Below are 24,189 nucleotides of genomic sequence, written 5' to 3'. Positions count from 1 at the left end.
CATTTTCTGGAGGTATTGGCATCACTCGACCTGGCAACACTGACTCGCTGGGCTGAAGCTGCGCGGTGGCCAAAAGTAACCCGAAACCACAATGACTCTTCTACTCAGGAGTGAAGTTGGCGGAGCGCGTAATGGTTCGGCAGTTAGCTAGAGGGTGTGATAAGGATACCAGCCGGACGGGCACCGATGAAACGGCATCGGACAGATCAAACGAAGTATATACCACTTTCTCTGCGATCAGCCGGTAGCTACTGGCTGCAATAAAGATTTTTGGTCACCGAGAAACGGTTAGCGATCGTTTGTTACCTGTTACTGAGGGTAGGGGAAAAGGTAAAACTTAGGTGAAGGGCTGGTGCTGCCAATTTTTGAGGTGTCAAGATATGGCAGCAATATTTCGGGCAGATGATGCGCTTTTACGACAAACATAGAAATTCGGGACGCCGGTGAAAACAGGGCGCCGGAGGGCATATTAGTCACGTGACATTTGGAACTTTTCCGCCTCCGTGGGCCTTCTGTACCCCAAACATCACGTGTAAATGATAACAATAACACGTCAAATGTATATTTAAACACACAAAGCTTTCGGTATGAAAATACCTTGATCACTGTGTTAACAGAAATGAGGACAGAAATTGTCACCGGCAGCTTGTACAAAAATATAAAATAGCACTCGAAAAATAGATCACAATCACGAGATTATCTATCGAAGTCCTGCCACTAAGCTTACAGCGCATGTTGCTAAAGTTATAAATCCAGTCCTAGTATTGATGGTATCGCGTGCTGATATGTGAGCCGCTTCTAAGATTTTTCGTGTCGTTTTTCGTGCGCCCTTCTCTAATAATCGAGTTGCTCCCCAGTTCGGTAAATGATGAGACTGTTCGGCATGTACGACGATTGCGTTCGATGTTCGATGAAACTTAAGGTCACTTTTATGTTCTTTAAGTCTCGTTTCGACCCCCCTCCCCGTTTCTCCCACGTAGCTTTTGTTACACCCACCACAAGGAATTTCGTATACTACACTTTTCGGAGAATCGGATGTGTCGGACGTCTCTTTCGGTCTTCGTTTAATCATCTCGTGTATCTTCGTTCCCGTGTTCGTTGCTACTCGTACGCCTGTCTTCTCAAGTGATTTAGAAATAACCTCCGCGCTCTTGAAGTTTGGAATCGATATCCATTTTCGCTTTTTCCTTCCTTGTTCTTTTTCCTTTTGTTTTGGGTTCTTCTTTATTCGTTCGGCCTTTTGCTTTTGCCGAATGAGATACCCCTTCGGGTATTTCAGTTTCGTGAAAGCGTTGCAAATATGTTTAATCTCTTCGTCCAGGAACTCCTCATCACAAATTCTCATTGCTCGTAAAAAGAAACCTATAACTATACCACTTTTCACACGTTCACTGTGGCCAGAGTAAAAATGAACATAATCTTCTTTGTTGGTTGGCTTTCTATGTACCTTAAATTTGAAACCTGTCTCTCTTCTGATGATGCACGTGTCTAAGAACGCTAGTTGGTCATTTTCTTCGTGCTCGATCGTGAACTGTATTTTCGCATTGACGTCGTTCAGTTGCGCTAGTTTTTGTTCCAGATTCGTGTTTTCTGGAACGATCACTAGGACATCGTCCACATATCTCATCCATATGGAGCTGGACCCCATGATTTCGAAGAAATTTGATGCTTCCAGAGTTTCCATATATAAACAAGCGGCTACTGGGCTGAGAGGAGATCCCATAGCCAGTCCATTCTTTTGTAAGTATTCCTTTCCGTTGAATGAAAAACAGCCAAACTTCATGCACAGAGAAACTAATCTGATATAATCCTCCTTTGGAAGTGGGAGAGAATCCTCATCAGTGGTGCTTACCACTTTTTCGATTGCTTCTAGGGCACCTTGAATGGGGACGTTGGTAAAAAGGGATTTCACGTCAAAGCTTGCCATTTTCATGTCCTCTACGTTTTCCATTTCTTTCAGTTTAGACATCATGTCTGATGAGTTCTTGAGGTGCGCATCGCTGATAGATCCGAGGGCCATCGACAATGGTTTTGCCAGTGTCTTAGCCAGATTGTGGGGGGCGCTCCCAATACCGGATGTAATCGGGCGCATGGGTATCCCGTCCTTGTGCACTTTGGGCAGACCTTTCATTTTTGGAACAGCAGGTGCTTCCTCCAGTAAATGATACATTTTCTTACCCTTTTCTACGTTTTCCATTACTGAAAGAAATGGAAAACGTAGAGGACATGAAAATGGCAAGCTTTGACGTGAAATCCCTTTTTACCAACGTCCCCATTCAAGGTGCCCTAGAAGCAATCGAAAAAGTGGTAAGCACCACTGATGAGGATTCTCTCCCACTTCCAAAGGAGGATTATATCAGATTAGTTTCTCTGTGCATGAAGTTTGGCTGTTTTTCATTCAACGGAAAGGAATACTTACAAAAGAATGGACTGGCTATGGGATCTCCTCTCAGCCCAGTAGCCGCTTGTTTATATATGGAAACTCTGGAAGCATCAAATTTCTTCGAAATCATGGGGTCCAGCTCCATATGGATGAGATATGTGGACGATGTCCTAGTGATCGTTCCAGAAAACACGAATCTGGAACAAAAACTAGCGCAACTGAACGACGTCAATGCGAAAATACAGTTCACGATCGAGCACGAAGAAAATGACCAACTAGCGTTCTTAGACACGTGCATCATCAGAAGAGAGACAGGTTTCAAATTTAAGGTACATAGAAAGCCAACCAACAAAGAAGATTATGTTCATTTTTACTCTGGCCACAGTGAACGTGTGAAAAGTGGTATAGTTATAGGTTTCTTTTTACGAGCAATGAGAATTTGTGATGAGGAGTTCCTGGACGAAGAGATTAAACATATTTGCAACGCTTTCACGAAACTGAAATACCCGAAGGGGTATCTCATTCGGCAAAAGCAAAAGGCCGAACGAATAAAGAAGAACCCAAAACAAAAGGAAAAAGAACAAGGAAGGAAAAAGCGAAAATGGATATCGATTCCAAACTTCAAGAGCGCGGAGGTTATTTCTAAATCACTTGAGAAGACAGGCGTACGAGTAGCAACGAACACGGGAACGAAGATACACGAGATGATTAAACGAAGACCGAAAGAGACGTCCGACACATCCGATTCTCCGAAAAGTGTAGTATACGAAATTCCTTGTGGTGGGTGTAACAAAAGCTACGTGGGAGAAACGGGGAGGGGGGTCGAAACGAGACTTAAAGAACATAAAAGTGACCTTAAGTTTCATCGAACATCGAACGCAATCGTCGTACATGCCGAACAGTCTCATCATTTACCGAACTGGGGAGCAACTCGATTATTAGAGAAGGGCGCACGAAAAACGACACGAAAAATCTTAGAAGCGGCTCACATATCAGCACGCGATACCATCAATACTAGGACTGGATTTATAACTTTAGCAACATGCGCTGTAAGCTTAGTGGCAGGACTTCGATAGATAATCTCGTGATTGTGATCTATTTTTCGAGTGCTATTTTATATTTTTGTACAAGCTGCCGGTGACAATTTCTGTCCTCATTTCTGTTAACACAGTGATCAAGGTATTTTCATACCGAAAGCTTTGTGTGTTTAAATATACATTTGACGTGTTATTGTTATCATTTATCCTAACTGTCTTGGATATTCTATATCACGTGTAAATTTAACGAACCTTGATCAAATCGCCCCAGGCGCCCTGTTTTCACCGTCGTCCGAAATTCGCTCGGATCAAAATATTGTTTTGTATTTGGACACGATTCGAAGTTGGAGTTGTTGGCTATTTAAATTCATGCGATTCTTTCCCAAATATGTTCAAAAATTTGAGGAAGAAAATCACTGAGGAGGTGGGGCAGCCCTCTATGAGGCTGCCAGTACAACAATTGTCTCAGGTCTGTAGAAAATTGGTGTAGTACCTATAAGGTGAAGACATGGGTCAATTCTTTCATGGACATTGTCAATCCCATTGTGTCTTGTGCATCATTTTTTGGATCACACTTTGCCAGCACAACAGTCCAGCACATGAGCATAGTGTACCACTGAGGATCCACACTGCTTCACGCAAATTTTCACCACACCATAGGGCTGTTCACGGGCCCTGTGTGCGGTAGGACTGTCCACATAACACAGGCTCCAAGCTCCGCCCACTGCGTCCCTTTGTCACTGTTGATGCTGATTGCCCATCCCCTACCCCCACGCCTACTGCACACACCATACACACCACACTCAGCAGTTTGTAGTGCCCGTGAACAGCCGGAGCCCTCATGATAATCCCGCACCATACTGTGCACCTGTGGTCTGTGGAGTGCCCCAGCTCCAACAAGATCAAGTTTTCATCAAGATTGTCATGCTTGGTTGTTAGGGAGATTCCTCACATTATGGGGCTCCCAACTCATGATAAGAGAGCCCCACCTTTCTTGATATGCAGGGGGTATCCTATGTGCTGTGGCCGTTAGGCACAACGGACTGTTTAGGTGCTCTCTGACTCAAGGACAGTTGCCGAACCAGTGGAAAATGGCAGTCATCACTCCAATTTTCAAGAAAGGGAGCAAGAAAGTTGCTGGAAACTACCGTCCAATAAGTCTTACTTGTCAGCTGTGCAAAGTTCTGGAAAGAATTATTTTGAGACACATCAAAGACCACCTTAACAGGCACAGGCTGATCAGTGAGCACCAACATGGATTTGTAAAGGGTAGATCGTGCCAGACCAACCTACTTGAAGCATTTGAACTCTGGACTCAGTGGATGGATGAAGGCAAAGCTGTGGACATTGCATATCTTGACTACCAAAAGGCCTTTGATAGAGTTCCGCATGCAAGACTCATCCACAAGCTGAGTGCTTATGGAATAAGAGGACAACTGCTCGCTTGGTTAACCGACTTCCTCAGGAACAGAAAACAGCAGGTCACAGTGGGGAGAAGCCAGTCACAGTGTGTAGATGTGGCCAGTGGAGTACCGCAAGGTTCGGTATTGGGACCGACCTTGTTTTTGATCTACATCAATGAGCTTCCAAGTTCCAACCCTGGTGCAGAGTGGCTGTAAACTGTTCGCAGATGACACAAAACTGTTCAAAGACATAGTAACCCAACAGGACTGTGCAACACTGCAAGCAGACCTTGACAGGCTATCTGAATGGTCAGATCAGTGGCTGCTTAAGTTCAACGTTGAAAAGTGCAAGATCATGCATTGTGGATATATGAACCCTGCAGAGGACTATGTCATGAAAGGTAATGATGAAGCCAGGACGATCTGCACCACAACTCACGAACGTGATCTGGGCGTGATTGTAGCCAACAACCTGAAAGCAACATGCCACTGCCAAGCTGCGGCACTGAAAGGAATGACTGCACTAAGGCTTTTAAAAATGGCTTTCAGAAATATTGATGTCAACAACTTCAGGTCCTTGTACACCACTTATGTTCGCCCGCATCTAGATTATTGCCTGTCTGCGGTTGGTCCTCACATGGTTCAAGATATACAAAAGCTTGAAAAAGTTCAGAGACAAGCTACCAAGCTTGTACGAGAAATTAGAGCCTATCCCTATGAAGAACGGCTGACGAGGCTTGATCTGATGAGCATGCGAGATCGACTCAAGCGAGGTGACTTAATTGAGACTTACAAGATTGTAACAGGAAAAGTTGATATAGATGCAGGACGATTCTTTGAATTTCAAGACAATGAAAGAACCAGGGGTCATCGATTTAAGTTGAAGAAAAGGCGGTCAATGCACCACTTCAGAAACATGTCATTTGCTAACAGAGTAGTCACCCCTTGGAATGAGCTGCCAGACTATGTTGTGTCAGCACCAAGTACTAGTGCCTTCAAGAAAAGGCTTGACCGACATTGGGCTACCCTAGTCGACCACCAAAGCTCATCCTCTGATTAGTGCATTCCACGATATGAGCACCAAATAGACAGTGACTACTCCTAGCTCATAACCTGAACCTGAACCTGAACCTGCTGCACTTTTGCAAGGTTTTTCATTTTTTTCAGGTGTGACTGACATCCACTGGGGATGTGATTGCTATTCTAAGGGTGTCCTGGAATTGCTTAGGGGCACTAATCTTATGGTGGGATGACTCCTCCACTGAATGTGTCTATTACAAGTCTATGGTTGGGTCATGGTCACCCAATCTGTCTTGTGATGCTAGGATTGTTTATCTTCTTTTGTCTTATAATCTGCACTAGAGCAGCATTCCAATTGCAACACATTGGGGCACTGGTGTATTTGTGTGCTCTTTGGATCCTGGGTCATGTAGCTACACATGGAAAGCAGCATTTGGAAGAATGTCAGAAATGATTAACAGAGTGTCAATAGCTCTATGGTGATGGTTGATAGGTGGGGTGCTGATTGGTTGTCTTTAGGGGTGCATATTTCAAGACGGAGGTGCACTTGCGAATAAGGTGCACATTGCACAATGCGCATGTACCGCATGCATATAGATGAAATTTAGTCATGAATACGTCCTGTTTGACAGCTCATTTCGGGTGACTCTCCACGGGCCAGCCACCAGGCAGATCTCAGCGCCTTCAGTCTCGACGATGAGGGTAAGGAAACCTGAGACCAGTCGGTTGAACCATTCATCAACATTCCTGAACGGTGCTCATTATCGGTCGGTGGCATGCCAGTGTTAACAATCATATAAGACTGACGATTAAAATTGTTAAATTGCCGACGCTATATGGCACGCGATTGTGGAGGCTCTGGACTCCGGAGGCGCCTTCCAAACGTTCTTATCTTTCATTTCACGTGCGATGTAGAATGCCGGAGTGTCAATCGGGTCTGTGTTTACCTACGGCTCGTTTACGATCTTTATCGTTATCTTCCGGAAATGACGCCAAGGTAGGCGTCCGAACGGAGTCCCAGACTTTCCATTAGAACTAGGGGCATTTAATAGGTATTGGCAACATAATAAAGATTCCAGTCTTTGTGTTAGGATCCCACTCCATTCCGGGGACATCTCAGAGTGTGTGCATAGACATTGTGGTACCTAATTCAAAAGGTCTTGACCACCTTGGATACCGAAACTGGAAGTCATTGTCCGATAAAATCGGAAGCGATGCAACTGGGAATATCGCACGGCTTAAACCGTACCGGGATCTTGTTGTCTCGATTGTAACATCTTGGAGCGGGGGTGGCTTGTGAGCTTATGAGCCAGGTATGGCTTATGAGCCAGGTAGCACAATCTGTAAGGGTTGTTAGAAAGGTCATCTCTAATAATTTCGCAGGCACTCAGCAATCAGGCGAATTCAAAAATAGATCACTAGTTCTCTGCAAAGGTCAGCGGATTTCCCAGTCCCCGGCAGACCGCCGTGTCCCGCTGAGCGCCCCACCCCTGTCTAGCAGGCCGCTCAGAGCACCCCACCCTCTGTCCGGCAGGGTCGGCCGCGGCGGCGGCCGGAGCACCCGGAGCGCGGCCGACGGTACCGGGACGGCTCCGGCGCGGCTCGGCGGCCTCCTCGACGGTTAGCGAGTCGCCGGCGGCTGCTGCACCGCTCCGCCGCGCCACACTGCACGTATGTCGCCCTCACGCAGCACCGGCACTGGCACTGACCAGACACAGCGAGCACGGCTGCGTAGTAAAAGCGTTGTTACTTTCAATTTTGCGCAGATCATTGCTATTCTGCAGCGAGTAGCTGTCATGGAATTGAAACATTTTTCGTAATTTTACTTTTGTCATCGCCTTTATGGGAAATTGATCATACATTTTGCAGGGCCCTATTTCAAATAATTTCGATGGTCTCCGAATCAGAAAATTGACTAAAGATTAAAGACATATGATCAGTGTGAGGGTTGAAAATATTGATCGAAGTTGGATTAATTGCAAAATAGCGGGAAAAAATAGCTATTGGTATGCACGGATTGGGATGAACATTTATCATATGGCGCTGATTCCTGTCGCCGGGCATTTGCGCGGCATTGGGCGGGCCGTGTCCTGTGGGCACGATAAATTTTCGCCTCTGAATGCTCATGACAAGCGGAATTATAAATAGGATGTTAGAGGCCAGGGTCAGGTGCTGCACAGTGCACACTGCACAGTGCATAAGGACATGGGCGCCCTTTGATATTTAAAGGGTCTGATTATGTTTCAGTTTGAAGACGTGCTTCCGTCATTTTCAACTTCACTTCCTTAGTTCGTTTTATTAATAACTGCACGCACTTTGAGTATAATTTATGCGATGGTAACGATATTCCTAAAACAGATCCCTATCAGTATGATTTGTGCAATGCTCATTTATGCATCGATGTCGATGATAAATTGAAATTTTGACGCCAATGACCACTGTAGTCCGGGCGCCCCAAAACCCCAATTCATCATCATCGATAAACTGAAATGTGCCAGCATTATGACACTTTTCCACCTTCCTGTGGACATTGTTATTATTTGCGATGTTTGGTGGTTTATGTTGTCACTTTTTTAACATCAGCTTTTCTTCTGTGATCGTATTGTCATCCATCTGACTTGGTTTTTCAGCGTCTTCTTCTCCAGATCGTCTCCCGAAAACAGTAATTTGTTTTTGCGTCTGCTGTTCAGAATAGAAATAACCACTGACTGTAGCGCTGTTTGATGACTGCTTTCGCTACTAATATGACCTTTACATCAGCACCTAACGGTTTTGACAAAGTTCTTACCGCATGCATCCACACAACTGCTCGTAGCCTTAAGCACTACTTCTAACGTAGTTATAGGTTTCTACAATGACTTGGCATGTTTATTTTTGTTGGTTGCAGTCCTGATATTTGCCTGGCCTAGCCGTGTGTATTCTTGGTTGTTAAATTATTTGACAAATCATGCTTGAAGATGTGCTTAAAGCTGCACACATTTTTCGGTTTAATGACATACAAGTGTGTTTTAATCGAGACTGACCTAACCCGGCCGATACATGCGCTATGCCGCCTGATGACGGTAGTTTTTCGTCAATTCCCGTTCAGTTTCTTTGTTCCATTAGCGAGCTCGGTTCACTGGGGACGCCGGCAAGCAGTACGCCGGCTGAAATCGCGCGGTCCACACAGGTGTTGTCGAATGGTGGCGTCGCCGGTCCGGCCCCCACCCCTCCCGGCCGGCCGCGCGCTGCTCCAAGTGGCGTGCCCCATACACAGCGGCTCCCAGCACCACTCGGCACGTGCCGGCCCGGCCGAACGGTGCTCAGTTGGCGCAGCCCAGTTGAGCAGACATTTGTGGTGTGAGGACAGGGCTGGTGGGCTGCTCCGTTGACCATCGGTGACCATATATTGGTGCTGCATATAGGCGGTGTTCAAGGCCGTATAATTGTGAAGTCGGTGTGGTGTCAGAGCTGTGTACGACGTAGTACTGATGCGTACTGTGTTTGCGCTCACCCCAGTGATGTAACCGACCGACAGCACTTGTGGGACCAGACAGGGTCTAGTGAGAGCCTCCCCATGGAACTGAGGTGACCTGTGCCGGTGTCCCGTCCGTCCTGTGTCCGCGCTGGCCATGCAGTCGGCTCCGGTGCCGCGCCGGCCGCCGCTGACCATGCCGTCTGTGCTGGACGTGCCGCGCGGGCCGCCAGTGACCTGCCACCTGACCCGACCTCAGGCCGATCTGGAGTCGGGCAGTGAGGTGAGCTCCGTGGCCGACCTGGGCGCCGTCTCCAAGGAGCAGCTTCTGCACAGCTACCAGCGCATGCGAGCAAAGTACAACAAGTACCGCGGCCGATACACGGATCTGGCACGCGCCTTTCACAACCTGGAGAATGACAATGAGAAGATGAGGGTGAGTACCCGGGATCAGAGTAGTTCCGATGGGTGAGAACAGAAATCACGGGGACAGAGAGAGAATTTGACTGTTTGGAGTGAGCGAAATGACACAATCAACGAGCGTAAAATTACAGTTCGTCTTGGCTAGGTTTGTATCGGGGAAAATTTCACATAATAATTCGATCTCGTTGATCAAAAGTCGTAGTTAAGGTTGTAGTAGCGGTCTTTCGGTCGCGTAGAGTGTCTTGCATGGGTACAGGGTCGGCTAGCAGTGAATTAGCGAATGCCTGATCAACCGTGCAAGGTGTGCTTTAGATAGGACTAACACCTGCCATAACTCTGATACGTCTGCGCATGTTATCATCAGTAACTGCAGACTAACAAACGTGGTCCTAACATGGAGCTGCACGAGCTTTCCGTCCCGCGGATACAGCTGACTGCCTTACACACAGACGGCCGATGACGAGATCAATTGTTCTTTTCCCAAACGGACATCAGCTGACTGCTGACTCCTGACTGACCGGTGCTTGGCTCACTTATGGACTCAAGATCTACGCTTTTGTTGCCTTTATCGATGTCTCGATTGCCAAGTAAATACGGACACGCGGCTTTTACTGCCTCCTACCCCTACTGACACGGTAACACCATTTGTCTCGCGGTAGCGTGCTCCTCAGACTGACTCAGCAACGTACCCCCATAATTGACATAGTGACACTAATGACGCATCACCCACAGTCACTTATGTTTACTTTTCACCATCCAGTACCCTGACCGTATTAGGAGGCCCCGCTATCGCACGCTGTGTCACGAAGGGCTTCTGATCGGCGAGAAGTGATCCTGCTGTCTCCGCCCCTCTCCTCCCGTCTTTCATTCTTTCTCGCCGCCCGCCCGTCCCTCTCCCTGCGTCTTCCCCTCTCCCAACCCCCACCCACTCCCCTTACTGCCGGCCAGTCGCCCTGCCCCACTCCTCATCCCTCTGCGTCCTCTCCTCTTCCCTCCGTCTCTCATCCTCTCCCACCCTTTTCCCTTCTTCTATCTCCTCCCCTCCCCATCACCCTGCCTGGCTTCTGACCGGTCGGCCGCCCTGCCCCTAATCCCCCTCCGCCGGCCGTGGTCTGACCGGCTCCGGCTCGGGCGGCGGCAGGCCTCGATGGCCGAGGCGGAGGGCCGCGCCGGCCGCCGGCTGGCCGAGCTGCGCGAACAGTGCCAGCTGGAGCAGCAGGCCAAGGCCCACATGGAGGAGGCGCTGCGCACAGACCTCGAGGAGCGAGACGAGCTGGTCAAGCTGCTCACCATGAAGGTAGCCGGCGGTGACCAGGGGCTCTCACTCTCCACACGGGGGGGGGGGGGGATTGTGGAGCATGGCAGGTGCTGCATGGATCGCTCGGGTCGGCAACGGTAGTAGCTAAGCTAACAGTTCACAGGTTACACTAAGGGTGCCTGCTTGCGGCAGTGTGCTTGGTTGTTACATCTTGCTAGCTTCAACTGCTTTGCATGCCGGGGGCTTAGGCTAAGTTTTGTCACTGACCCTGAGTTAAGGGTAGGCTGTGTTACTGGCAGCTTTGGGCACTTTGGTGTGTTGTGTGATAAGATACACATGCACAGCTCGGCAAGGTCACCTCTTTAGAGATGCCATCTTTTTTCGTAATAGCTTAATTGAAACCAGCACTGGTCTGTCCATAGCTTTAGAATGGTTCATTTTGGTCTTTGTGTACGTGTGCACATACGCTCATCATAAAAGAAGGGATATTCACCTCTCACACGCACGTCGCACATGGCTCGTCTATGGCCAATGCACGGGCTCGTATTTGTGTTTATATTTTTGTCGTAGCCTTTGGCGATAGCCTTTAACCTCGTATTGTTAGTGCTGCGGATTTTGTGCTAGTGCTGGGGAAAACAATACATGTCCTAATTCGTAAGGACGAAATGTATGAAGCGTTAAAGTTTTGAAGATTGCAGCTCTGAAAATGGCCTGGCGATGATTCCCGGTGAAAAAAAACTAGCTCCACATGTCTCGATGCATCCCCCTTAGTCGTCTATGATATAATTGATTGACCTCCTCACACCTATATGCTTTGTGAAAAGCTATCTATCCGTTCAATCGTTTTAATAAATAGGATAGGTAGCATGCACGCGTTTTTCTGCAACTACCAAGTTTCTTATCACGCTTAGCCATTTGACTGTTACTTAACGGCCTTCTGTGATTGACCTTCTCACCATTAGAGGTTATTAGATGAATAGATGAGGGATATACAACCGTGCTCACTGAAGCGCCATCGACGCTTGTAATGTCAGTAGTAGTAAGTGAGGACAGGTGTGTCTGTCTCCTGCGCGCCTGTCGCCGATGTTTGTGGTGTTGGTGTTGGTGTTTGGTGAAGTTATGCGTGTGGCTCCCACAGGTGAAGCTCCTGCGAGAGGGCGGAGCCGAGGAGCCGGCGGTGAGCCCCGGCTCCGACCAAAACGGCTCCGCGGGGCAGACGGCAGAGTCGGCCGCCGAGACCTTACAGCTGAGAGGTGAGCCTATTCTCACACACATACTCACGTAGGGCATCCGAGACTCTCCAACTGATAGCTGAACTCCCCCATACACGCATACACATATGACGTGGGGTATGAAGTGACAATGACATGTATGCACCAGAGATCCATCCCGCCGCATTTCCATCACATTCCTTCTCACTGGTCATGGAAGGTCAGATGAGCGCTAACACTTCACCGTCGCCTGAGAATCTTCGACAAAGTCAAGAAAGCAAGGCTCCTGAAAGTCGCGTTTGAAGGCAGATACACTGCTGTCGCGGACCGCGGTATCCTATCTTATCGTATACAGCTGCGAACGGGTAGCGGCTGTTTGCTAACGAGCAATATACTCCATATCTTCCCAGTCGTTCGACGAATTAGCGTACCGAGGGTCTACGTTATATCCATGTATTTGGTACCCTTCCTTATCAATTCCGGCAGTTTGGTAGTTTGATCATTGTTTTTGATCGTTTAATGGTCCAATTGCTTGGATATATTTCGGGCCATTTTGTCAACACTCGCATTGAATGTGCACATCCTTTTACGCTGATACCTACCCGTGTCTCCGCCCTCCGGTCAAGTGTGTCAGTTCCGTGTCGGCGGCGGGCCTCCGTAAATAACCTGTGACCGGTGCGGGGGCGGCAGTCGCCCCGCCGTCGCCTCCTTTCGTTCCCGGTGGCCCCGACCGGCCGACGGCGCGTCGCTGACGCTGACCGATCCGCCAATCGATCACACGGTTCGGCACTAATGCAGGAACGGAAGTTTTTATTGTTCGACTTCTTGTTAGACGAGTTGATCTGGGGGTTGACGAGTTAGGCTAGATTGATATAGCCGGTACAAACATTACTAAACGGGATTCTTTGCGTTTTGACTTTTCGTCAGTCAGAGTAAGACTTCTTGGTCAATGGGAGTTAGAGAGTCGGTTTCTGAATGACAGCGGTGTGGGGGATGCAAATGGATGGCCGGGTCACATGACATTTCGGCTGAAAGATCGCCGGAACGGTATAAAATCCGAATGCGCTCCCATAAATATCTGACGGACTTCCGGTTTCTCCCACTCGCCAAGACTGGAGCGACCAAGGCTGGGGCTACCTATCAACGTTCTATCCCACCTACCAGACGCCTGCTAGCGCTACCCCAAACCGCTTGCCGCTACGGTCTTGTAGTTTCACTGCTCTTGGAGTCGGGTACGAGTTTCCATTCCTGAGCTTAGGGCATGGTCTGAGCTCAGGTTTAAGGGCATTTTCGTGTCCTATGAATATCATCTCTTCCCTTCCCGTCTCCTCCCCATTGTCCACACCTAGTCTGTCCGTGCGTGTCCTCTGGTGACAGTCGCAGTCGTCCTTCCGCCGGTTGGTCTCCGCCACAGGACGCGCGGAGCGCCGCCTATAAATAGCCGCCCTACCGGCGCGGCGCGCGGCGGGCCGGCCGTCTCGGCTGCCAGCTGGAGTGGCACGCCGGTACCGGCGGCGTGGGTGGTGACGCCGCCTCTCCGCCGCTCCGCCATGGCCGCGCTCAGTCGCACTCTGTTCCTGCTGGCCCTCACCGACGGGGTGCTCGTGTTCTGGGTTCTGGTGCTCTTCTGGTACCGGTGGCGGGTGCTCAGTGCTCCGGCGCCGTCCGCCGAAGACGAAGAGCTCCTATACGACGGCGACGAGTGATTACGGGGACCGGTGACAGTGTTGTGCGGGCTGGCTTTCAGGACTGTTAAAGCCGGCTTCAAGGCGATGCGGCCGGCCTCAGGACATCCCTGGCCGACCTCAAGATAACGCGAACTGCCTTCAAGAGCGCGCGACCTGACTTCAGTGATGCGTGCAACCACTGTGGACCGATCGACTGAAGTCGGAACGATGGGATAGGCGGCTGGTGGACCTGTCGAGCGGCCGGGCAACCCACGTTCCGTGCTCGTGGGAGGCCGAAAGGTGCTGGTTGGTCGCGGGTCGGGCCGAGCTGTAGTGAAGGTTTGAACGGTGTTTTGTCAGCCAATGAACGTTCAGTGTTGACTTAGCTAAATAGGTACTTATCTCGGCGTAGACCTCGGCACATCTCTGCCAAATACTGCTCTGGTCCAAAGCCGCAGCAAGACCTCTCCGTAATCCAGGTATGTGAATCCACGCGTGTGTGTCAGTTGATCATTCTGCCTTCGGTAATGTTCGTTGAGTTGTTCACACATGTCCAGCTGTCCGTACCAATTTGTCGGCACAGCGGAGCAGTGGTCAGTTGTGTTGATATGCGTCATCGGCATAGCAGCTTTTGTTTGTGTAGCCCGGCACGAGATCAGTGTTTGGACAGCGGGCAATTGACAGCCATTCACTGGACTGCCCCTCCTCCTTCGCTCGGCCTTGGAGTGGTTGCCAGACTCCCCCCCCCCCTCCCATCCTCCTCCATTAAAGGGACTATCCCACCTTCTAAAATGTTGTTAAAACCAGTTAAATTGTGCCCGACTTTATAGATTGGATGACCAGGAACACGGTTCTGGCATTTGTTTTTCATTAAACATCTTAGGCTTCCCATATTCCAAACACAAACTTTCAAATATATTGTGACGTCACAGCCCAAAATTACCTCCTTCCCCAGGCCACATTACTGTCATAAAGCTGATTCTTTTTACTCTGTAGGCACCACAACAAAGTTCAGACCAAGTTTTAAGCGATTTTTCAACGAACAAACCCATTTAAATCAGAATGACTAAACGAGGTGACGTCACACTAACGGTCGCTCCATGTTGAAGATAGGGCCTTGTACAAGGCCCATTTTCAAATGAAGGGAACGAATTTCTTCAACACCAAGAGGCCGCGGGGGTTGCAACCTAGATAGATAGTGGTTTCTGAACCTCGCCGCAAACTTGGCTATCTCAACTCAAACCCCATGTTAAAGGTGGGATAGTCCCTTTAACCTGTGAATCTGTCCCGCTTGTCCTCGTTCTCCCTTTGGAATCCGGTCCCTGTTCTTCTGAATTCAATGCCCTGCCACGCTCATATACTTCCCTTTTACCCAATCGGAATCATCTCAAACTTATAAATTGCCAATTATATTTCAACGTTCAACAATTGCGTTTTCCAGTGTGGTGAACAAAAACCAATTATTACATGCACTTACTCAAACAGCAACATTTCCCAAGCTATCCTGCAATATAAAACAAACCAAAACAATGATTTTGTTTAAATCGTGATTTTATCGTTATAAATGAATGGGGGCTAACGATACGGGGAGGTTAACGGAATGCAGTTGATTCACCGACAGAACTACAGTAACATGAGCAGTAACAGTAACCGATGCGGTTTCTTATTTCTGGACTGATGTCCCTGCGTGTTTCGCAAACTGATAACAGAGAGGGTCCTTGACTCCTTTTGTTGTGCAACAAACGAACCTTAACGCACCCTAATTGCTATCGCTGATATGGTCCCTCTCGATTCGTGTTTTCCTGAGCTGGTGTGCAGGCTCACAGTTCCGTTGTCCGGCTCTGTGTGCGTCCCCCGAGCTTTCCGTGATCTGGTCGTTCCTTGCTGTTTCAGCCAAAATACGACAGCAGGAGGAGCTACTGGGCAAGTGTCGCGACAACATCCAGCTGAACGTTACCCGTGCGGCCAGTCTCAGTGCCGAGAACGAGCAGCTTCGTCACCAACTAACCGCCACACAGGTACGTTTGTGCGCGTGTGTGAGGTTCCTCACAGGCTGTCCCTGGATGCTAACCACACGACATAAAGGGGTGTGTAATGCAGATGTGGTACGCCACAGTTTTGACGGGCGGTGGGCAGTTGTTGCGAATGGCTGGCCTGGCGGGCAGTCGGTGGTTGGTGAGAGCGGCTCATCTTTGAGGGCACCTCACTGGTCGGGGAGAGGGCAGCGGCAGGTGGCGCTCCGTGCGGTCGGAGTGTCGCCCTCTGCAGTGGTGTAGCGACTACTGTGTTGGACACTAGCGACACACGGTGACCAAACCGTACAATAGCAGTGGCGCTCCTTAACGACGGCGGAGCAAGACAGCGACACTGGCGGCACACGGTGGCACAACAGTACAGCGACAGTAGCGTCCCAGAGCGGTGGACTTCACCAGATCAGCCGTCATCGCACTGTCCGAGCGACGCAGCAACCCTCTACCGATTTGAGTTATGTTATGCGTCAGTTCACCAATGGAAGAGCGTATATGAAATAGCAAGGCATTCAATGACCTGCTGAGGTCAAATGACTATTAGGGGTGGTAGGTATTGCTATCCTCGTCGATGTTGGGCCTCGGTCCAGCCCGAATTACGTTTCGATGGGCCTGGTGCCGATTCCGAGCCTCTGGTGTGTGTTTTCACCAGTATTGGAGATTTTTGACCGTGCTGAAATGATCACCGTGCCGGTCAGCAATCTACAGGCCCTGGCTGTTATTGAACAGCATGTCTAGCATGGCTGCTGCTGTAAATGCAGCCCAGAAACATCGTGTCAAAAGCTTGTGTCGAGCTGTTTCGAGGCAGTCGAAAAGCGTTCTGGACCTTTTTCCAGCAATGCTAATAAGAGCGTCACTCGAGAGCCTGTGACATGGCCCACCAAAGCTAGGTACCACTATCGGCACCGTGCTACATCCTGAATGTCTCTCGCTGTGCATCGGTGCAGTGCGCGAGCAGGTAAAGGAACGTGATGTCCTCACTCCTCGTGGGGTTCAAGGCAATTGACAGATAACCAGGCGTTGTTCACACTACTCCATAATATCGCGATTCCTGTGGTGGGGCGTGTTGCGTATACTTTATTTTATGAGGACCACAGCTTAATCAAGTGTCGAAATCACTTTTTAGAAACCCGTCGTCGTTCGGCTGGTAAATTCATTTTTACGGGATATCAGGATTTCTCCTCCACAATGGTCATCTCAATGGACATATTGCCCGGTTGTGCCGAACGTCTGCCAGCCTGCTATTTGCCTCTCTGGCTGCCGGTTAACAGACTGGTATTCATTGACTGCTGGCCACCGTTTGTCCGCCTTTCATCCAACGTCTGCCTGTTTTCCGTCTGCCCTCGGGTTATTTGACGGTCATCATTCGATCTAACCATCTGTCATTTGACGGTCATCATTCGTTTTTCCCTCGTGTCATTTGACGGTCGTCATTATATTTTCCTGTCATCTTATAGTCATTCTTCCTTCTTGCTGTCCATTTCATGGCCATCGTTCGATCTTCCCGCGCCGGTCATTTGACGTCCATCATTCGATCTTCCCGCGCCGGTCATTTGACGGCCATCATTCGATCTTCCCGCCGGTCATTTGACGGCTATCATTCGATCTCCCCGCCTGCCCTCCGGTCATCTGACGGTCATCATTCGATGGCGCTCTGTCAGGGGGCAGCTCGTTTTGGACACGGTGTCGGCGGCGCCGGCAGAGTGCCAGTGGCTCGCCTGCCCGGCCCGGCCGCTCGCCAGCGGCTGGGACGTTCTACTCCGGGGACGACAGCGGCTCGGACGAGGCCAGGCGGTGGTGCTGTTCGGTGTGCGCGCGCGAGGGGAAGACCGTGAGAGTGCGATTCGAACGCCGGGCCAGTGATCCAGCGGTGACTGACGCTGTGATAACAGACAATGGAGACGGCCGAACAGACAGTGGAGGGGGTCGAACGGACTGACACGGCTGGTCAGGAAGCCGCCACGGATACCCAGCCGACCGCCTCAGTAGATTCCCCAGCAGTCACAGCTGACCAACCGGCTGCTTCAACTGACCCTCCAGCTACCTCTGTAGACTCGCCAGCTGCCACAGCCGATCCTCCAGCGGCCAAAGCTGACACTCCAGCCGCCGCAGGCACCGATGCCTCGGACTCAGTCAAGCCCAAGAAGAAGGTCGTCAAGAAAGTGGTCCGCAAAAAGAAGGTTGCCCCCAAGGAGATACGAGAGGCGACACCGGAGCCATCAGCGGCGGCGGCGGCGGGCGGTGCCGAGCAGCCGGAGCCCGAGCGCCGGCCACCGGCGGCCGAGGTGGCTGAGGCGGTGCGCCGGCAGGTCGAGGAGACGGCACAGAGTCGCCAGGCGCTGGAGCTCGCCGGCAGCCAGTGCCGGGAGGCGGCCGAGGCAGAGCGGCCGGCCTACACCTGTCAGCCGGCCGACTGGAACCTGCGCGCCGCCGCTGGTGACGACGAGCGGATCCAGGTAGTCGAGGGGATGTGAGATGGCTAAGCTGGAGAATGGATGGATTTTTTTATTGCGGGTTACTACACACTGCCTGTAGGGGGTGAGTGTGTAGCTTCCATCCACTTCTCGTGGGGAGTGGCTCTGACGGTCTAGTTGGTGGGACCTTATCTTGGTCCCAATTTAACGTCAGCATCAGCATTTTGTTGTTATTACTGTTGTTGCTGTCACAATTGTGTGCCCAGCGTCGTGGCCCGAGGACTTGGCCTGGCCAATCTTGATTGAGCCGAAGGCAGTCCGACATCTATTTACGTCAAGTAGCAGGTGTTTTCTCCATGTTCGTGCTCCCTTCTTCGATGTTTGGAACTGATGGAAAACATGCAGGCTCACCAATTATTACAACCACATACTTTGAGAGTCACCGAAGGATAACTCCTCTAAAGGAACCATGGTTTTGCGCAGCATGCAATAGCAGTCATAATGAAATGCTAAAAAGTTGGACAACCAACACAAAAACAGCGAAGACATTGGCTGCATGCTGCATGACCTCAGACACGTTTTAGGTGTTTAAGAGCAGCGTTATGCATTCCGAGATCCGCGATACTATTTTCGTTGAAGTGACATGTAATAAATATACTCGTATTTTTGCGGAGGTTGTACGTGACAGCACTCTGATAGTCCCAAAAGGTCGTAAGCGTGTGACCACTGTGATCCCAATGTCCTCATACTACACTACTTTCCTCTTCACTGGTTTGCTTCAAAGCACAATTGGTCGTCCCTCGAGATTAACATACTCCCCACAGACACATATGTTTATCTCAGCAATTCAGTTGATGGTGTAGCCAGTTGAACTGGGTAGAACCGCCGGTCGGCGCCCCTTGCGTCGTCAGCAACTCACAATATTTGACCTTTCCGCTCACCGGAGTCCCGTGGTTTCGAGTCTTCTCAAATCACTCGGTCGGAATGTTTCCTGCCCTCCCGCACAAATGTCATTGACAGCCCCCGTCTCTCCGACATCCACGGCAGCCCACCGCACTGTGCTGTCACCGTCAGCGATTTTTTTCCGTCTACCGAAGTCAGTACGGGCTCTGCCTTTTGGCTTTGATCGCTGGTTGCGGAAGTCCGCCGTGCATGTTGACCGTGATTTCCCCCTGGTGGTTCGCCGCGTATTTTGACCGTGACCGCCGTCCGCCGCCGGCCAGTCTCTCGCTCACCGGCCACGGCCGCCGTATTTCGGGTCTGGCCAGCAATGCGGCCGGGACCGGTGCCAGAGACAACAGCTGACTGAGGCAGCCGGCAGGCCTCCCTCCGGCGGCCCCGGCCCATCGACGACCTTGTCTGTTGGAGAAGCGTAGTTCGACACGCCGTTGAATACGCGCATCGCTAACAGGTGCCGTGAGAGACGCGTCAGGCGTGCTTGGTTCGATCCCTGGGGAAACACACTGGCTGCTGACATACCCTGACCAGAGGGACCCGGCCCTGGGGACTCACATCGTCAGCTGTCACAGCCGTCCCGGGTCCAACGAACGGTCTCGGCAGAAGCTGGCAACAGGTGGGCGTGGTTGCTGTGGCGGCCGCAAGAGGCGCCACTGTCGACTGTGACACAGATCTGCCGCTGCCTATCTAACGCGGTGACGGATGGAATCTGGGCAGAACTGGCATCGCACCAGAATAGCACCGCCAAGGACCCGGCCTTAGTCACTAGTGCAGTGAGCCCAAACCAATTCTGAAACATTGTCAGAAAAAATGTCGGCACAAACGGAATGTGACGAGTGTGAGTTGTGATATGTGACAAATGTTCGTTAGCTCGAATGTCTGGAGGCATTGGTGTTCAATCTGTCTATGTCTGACAATCTGACTGAAAGTGGGCACATACAGAATGTCTTATGCGTCGCAATGTGCTGGAGACGGGCCTCTCCAGCACATTGCGACGTCGCTGGTATTCGCTCTGACTGTGTCTGATGGTCCAGTGTTTTATTTACAATCGCACTGAAAACACCGCTGTAAATTGGAACAACTGAAAGCCGTGCTGTCCCATCTGTCTGTGTCTATCTGTCTGTCTATCTGGTTGTCTGTCTGTCTAATTGTACTTAACTGTCTGTGTGTTGTATCGACAGGAGGCCCACCGCAGTGAGCTGGAGCGCCTGGAAGCCGTGGTGACCGACCTCCGCCAGACGATGAGCTCGGCACAGCAGCAGCAACAGGAGAGCGCCATGACCACCGCCGAACAAAAGGCCAAAATGCACCAGGAGCTGGAGCTCAAGGAGGCCCAGGTCAGTCGGGCAGTCATCGCTAAAGAGGGTTCTTGTTAGCCAGCGGTAGTGCAGTTGTTTGTTATCTGAACTGTGTAGGCTCGCACTTCTTTTCACTCCTGCACAGTCGGTGTGTGGTTAATCGACGGGCTACATATTATGACAATATGTGGGAGTTTTTTATGAGTGTATATGGAACTAATTGGCCTACGGAGGTGTGACCGTGTTTCGTTTTTCAGGTTCGTCAACTCCAAGAGGATGCCGAATCAAAACGAAAGGCGCTGGAGCAGCTTCAAAGTCGAGGTAATCCATTTTAGGCTGACTAGACTTTGCTACATGACAAGCACTTTTATGCTGAATTCCTCATCCAAAACCTTGCAGGCAGTGTGCTATTTTTGTATGAACAGAAAAGGACATGTTGATATGAAATGTGGAAACCATGAGCTGTGGAGAAAGTATCTGAGGGCCAAACGTAAATTTCGAGCGAATTCCAGGTCATAGGTTGTGGCAATACACTTCTAGAGGATCTTGTAAACAGCATTCGTTTCTTGACTGTCAGCTGGCACACATCGTCAGCGCTACAGCAACGATGCAACCTTATATTTTATCCATTATCTTGTCACAGTTGCCACACTCGAAACGGAAACGAGCCAGCTGCGCGAAACACACCGCCATCAGCTGGAGGAGGTGGAGCGACTGTCCGAGGAAGAAAAGGCCGGTCTTGTCCAGGTGGGTCGGTAGGGTCTGTAGGGTCTGTAGTGTACCGCAATTAGCCGGTCTGGTGCTGGTGGGTCTGTAGGGTCCTGTGCTGTGTACTTGTAGATTGCGGTTTACTGCCATCAGCCGGTTTGGCGCTTGTGGGTCTGTAGGGTCTTGTCATTCAACCTCCTTGCCAGACGTGTTGGTGACAGCACAGGTCTGGCGGACGACGACGGTACAACAGTGACAGTCTTCCCTCTCCTCCCTCTGGCCTCCCTCCCGCGTTCTTATGTCTCGAGCCCCGCTCGCTCTCCTGTCTCCCCATGTTCTCGCCTGGTGTCCGTGTCGGAATTCAGTGTCCCTCCTCTGACCGCCTGGCCGGGACCCGGCCCGACCAACTGGCCAGCTGCCGGGCCGCTGAGGTGACTCCGGTCCGGCCGATCTGGCACCGGCCACCGATGGCAGCCGTCCCCTGAAGTCGCTGGCCAGACGCCCGCTGTCCACAGCAAATAAATAAACCGGCTATGAAATATTTTGTAGGCCTCGATGTTTCTATTTTAGACCGATAGCCAAAATGAAAGAGGAACCTCAGTCGCCTTGTAAGCCCGTAAGGTATATAGTTATATCGCATTAACCAAAACCACACCGTCAATGAGAATATCTTGTAAGACGCTTATATTGTTACGGTCATCTACACCTTTCGAATTCCTTCGGCTCTTGAGAAAAAAACGTAATTTTCGTTGTTGTGTCGCCAGGAGCTGTCGCGGGCCAAGCAGGAGGCCCTGCGTCTGCTGGAGCAGGAGCTGGAGGCGCGCCTGGCCGAACAGTGGGGCCGCCGGCTGCAGCTGCGTGAGGACGAACTGCGGGCAGAGATACGAGAGAAGGACGACCAGCTGCAGCTGGCGGCCGAGACGGAGCAGCTGCAGCGCGAGGCGGCAGCTGCCGGTCGCGAGCAGCCGCCGGACGACAGCACAGCGGTAAGAGAGCGGCATAGGGAGCTCGGTGAGACGCCAGATGGAGGGCCTATTGACTGTGATCAGGGCAGGATTGATTCGTATTTGTATTTGTATTTGTATTTACATCGTGCAATCGGTCCATGAACACATGGCTATTATGATTGACATGTCATAAAAACGGAACATTGGGATTCAGTTGCACAACTAACACACACATTTACGCACACACACTCAGCTCACGTCACATCTGTGCATCGCGCTACTCTTTTGTTGTTTTGCCAGAAGATGTTTGCGGAGGTTTAGCCTGAACTCTCGCGTTCCCATGTTGTGGAAATTCGTGGGCCGTCCGTCCCGATTCCGAGCGGCGACGCGGGAAACGGCTGAGGTTTGGCAGTTAACCACACATTGCTTGGATTTCTGAGCTATTTTCGTCTGCCTTTGTCATTCAGTATCAATCAGTAGGGTGTGCGGCTGGCTAACGGCTTCCTTTCTGGCTCCCTACCGTGTGACCTGTTTGACTGACATGCAGTTTTCTGTGATGTTTTCTGTTTGTCCGTTCTGGACCATGTTATTTCTCAGCTTGTCGTTGTTGCTTGCTTCGTCCCTAGTATGACGGTAGGTACTCTATTTGTTTCAGGACATAATAGACGCGCTGCGAGCTGAGCAAGTGGCCCTAGAGGCCCGTCTGAGACAGGCCGAACAGGCCCGGGACGAAGCCCGGGAATGTCTGCAGCAGGCCAACAAAGACGCCGAAGCCAAGCTCGAGCAGAGCCGCAGAGAAGCCGAGGCCAAGCTAGAGGAAGTCCGAAAAGAGGCCGACGCAAAAATAGCGGAAGCTGAAGAGTTGCAGACTAGATTAAATACAGCCAAGGCAGAGTTAGACGCTAAGGCAGAACAGGTGGTGAAAGAAGTCAGTAATGAAACTGAGGCTCAGAACGAAAAGGTCACTGAAGAAATTGAAATGAAAGCCGATCAGCCTGCCGTAGAAACAGCGACTGTGACTGAGGCTCGGCTGGAAGAAGCTAGAGCGCAGGCTCGTCTTGAGACTGAAGCCCAGCTAGAAGAGGCCCGGAAGGAAGCGGAGGCTCGTTTGGAGAAGGCTCAGAAAGATGCCGACGCCCGCGTTGAAGAGGCTGAGAAGGCTGCTGATGCTCAGGTGAAAGAAGCCGAGGAGGCTGCTAAGAAGGCAGCAGACGTCCGGGTAGAAGAAGCCGAAAAGGCCGTTGAAGCCAAGGTGGAAGAAGCTAAGAAGACCGCCGACTCACGTGTAGAAGAAGCTGAAAAGGCTGCTGATGCTCGGGTAGAAGAGGCTAAGAAGACTGCTCAAGAGGCCGCTGAGCTTCGTGTAGAAGAGGCCAAGAAGGCGGCTGAGGAGGCTGCCAATGCCCGGAAAGAAGAAGCTCAGAAGGCTGCCGACGCCCGTCTGGAGGAGGCTGAAAAGGCCGCTAAGGAAGCCGCTGACGCTCGTTTAGAGGAGGCTCAGAAGGCTGCCGAGGCTCGTTTGGAGGAGGTTCAGAAGGCCGCCGACGCTCGTCTAGAGGAAGCTCAGCGTCAAGCTGCCGCCCAGCTAGAGAGTGAGGTGGCCGCAGCCCGACAGAGTGCCAGCGCAGAGTACAGGTGACGTGACACACACACACTGGCCTTGCTGTGGCCAGCCCCCCCCCCCCCCCCCCCATCCCCACCCCACCCATACACAATATGGACTGTTCCCCTGCTGTCCTCCGGTACAAAAACCTTTTGATATTTATTGGGGAGTACTTACTGCTTACGGAAGTTTTTTTTTTCTTACTGGGCCGGGTAGTGTTTTCAGATGCTATTTTGTTGTGATTGATGGCGGGTTAATTATAGTACCTGGCACCCGGCTAGAACAGATTGCCCCGTTTCTTCTTAATCCGAATTCTCAGCACGTTTGTGTGTATTGTTACTTTTATTGCTGTATTGTTGTTACTTGGGTAGTAGGTGAC

The 24,189-nt window shown here is 50.7% G+C and overlaps 1 protein-coding gene across 1 annotated transcript in view; it reads left to right on the top strand.

The window, feature by feature from the left end:
• The first annotated feature begins 3,741 nt into the window (after positions 1-3,741).
• LOC122389107 (golgin subfamily A member 4-like) overlaps positions 3,742-24,189 on the top strand; it is a 38,262-nt gene continuing 17,814 nt past the window's right edge. Inside the window, exons 1-13 of the mRNA XM_043380799.1 lie at positions 3,742-3,889; positions 6,476-6,545; positions 7,378-7,514; positions 9,557-9,733; positions 10,862-11,017; positions 12,117-12,231; positions 15,750-15,874; positions 17,776-18,339; positions 20,436-20,591; positions 20,810-20,873; positions 21,196-21,299; positions 22,025-22,246; positions 22,863-23,842. Coding sequence (XP_043236734.1) covers positions 3,809-3,889; positions 6,476-6,545; positions 7,378-7,514; positions 9,557-9,733; positions 10,862-11,017; positions 12,117-12,231; positions 15,750-15,874; positions 17,776-18,339; positions 20,436-20,591; positions 20,810-20,873; positions 21,196-21,299; positions 22,025-22,246; positions 22,863-23,842 — 2,951 coding nt within the window. The 5' untranslated portion in view covers positions 3,742-3,808. The remainder of the gene's footprint in view (positions 3,890-6,475; positions 6,546-7,377; positions 7,515-9,556; positions 9,734-10,861; positions 11,018-12,116; positions 12,232-15,749; positions 15,875-17,775; positions 18,340-20,435; positions 20,592-20,809; positions 20,874-21,195; positions 21,300-22,024; positions 22,247-22,862; positions 23,843-24,189) is intronic.

Source organism: Amphibalanus amphitrite, unplaced genomic scaffold (genome assembly GCF_019059575.1).
Source record: "Amphibalanus amphitrite isolate SeventyFive unplaced genomic scaffold, NRLGWU_Aamphi_draft 000344F_arrow, whole genome shotgun sequence".
NCBI classification, from domain to species: Eukaryota; Metazoa; Arthropoda; class Thecostraca; order Balanomorpha; family Balanidae; genus Amphibalanus; species Amphibalanus amphitrite.
Note: the sequence above shows the minus strand (reverse complement) of the source record. Positions and strands in the feature narration are given on the sequence as shown.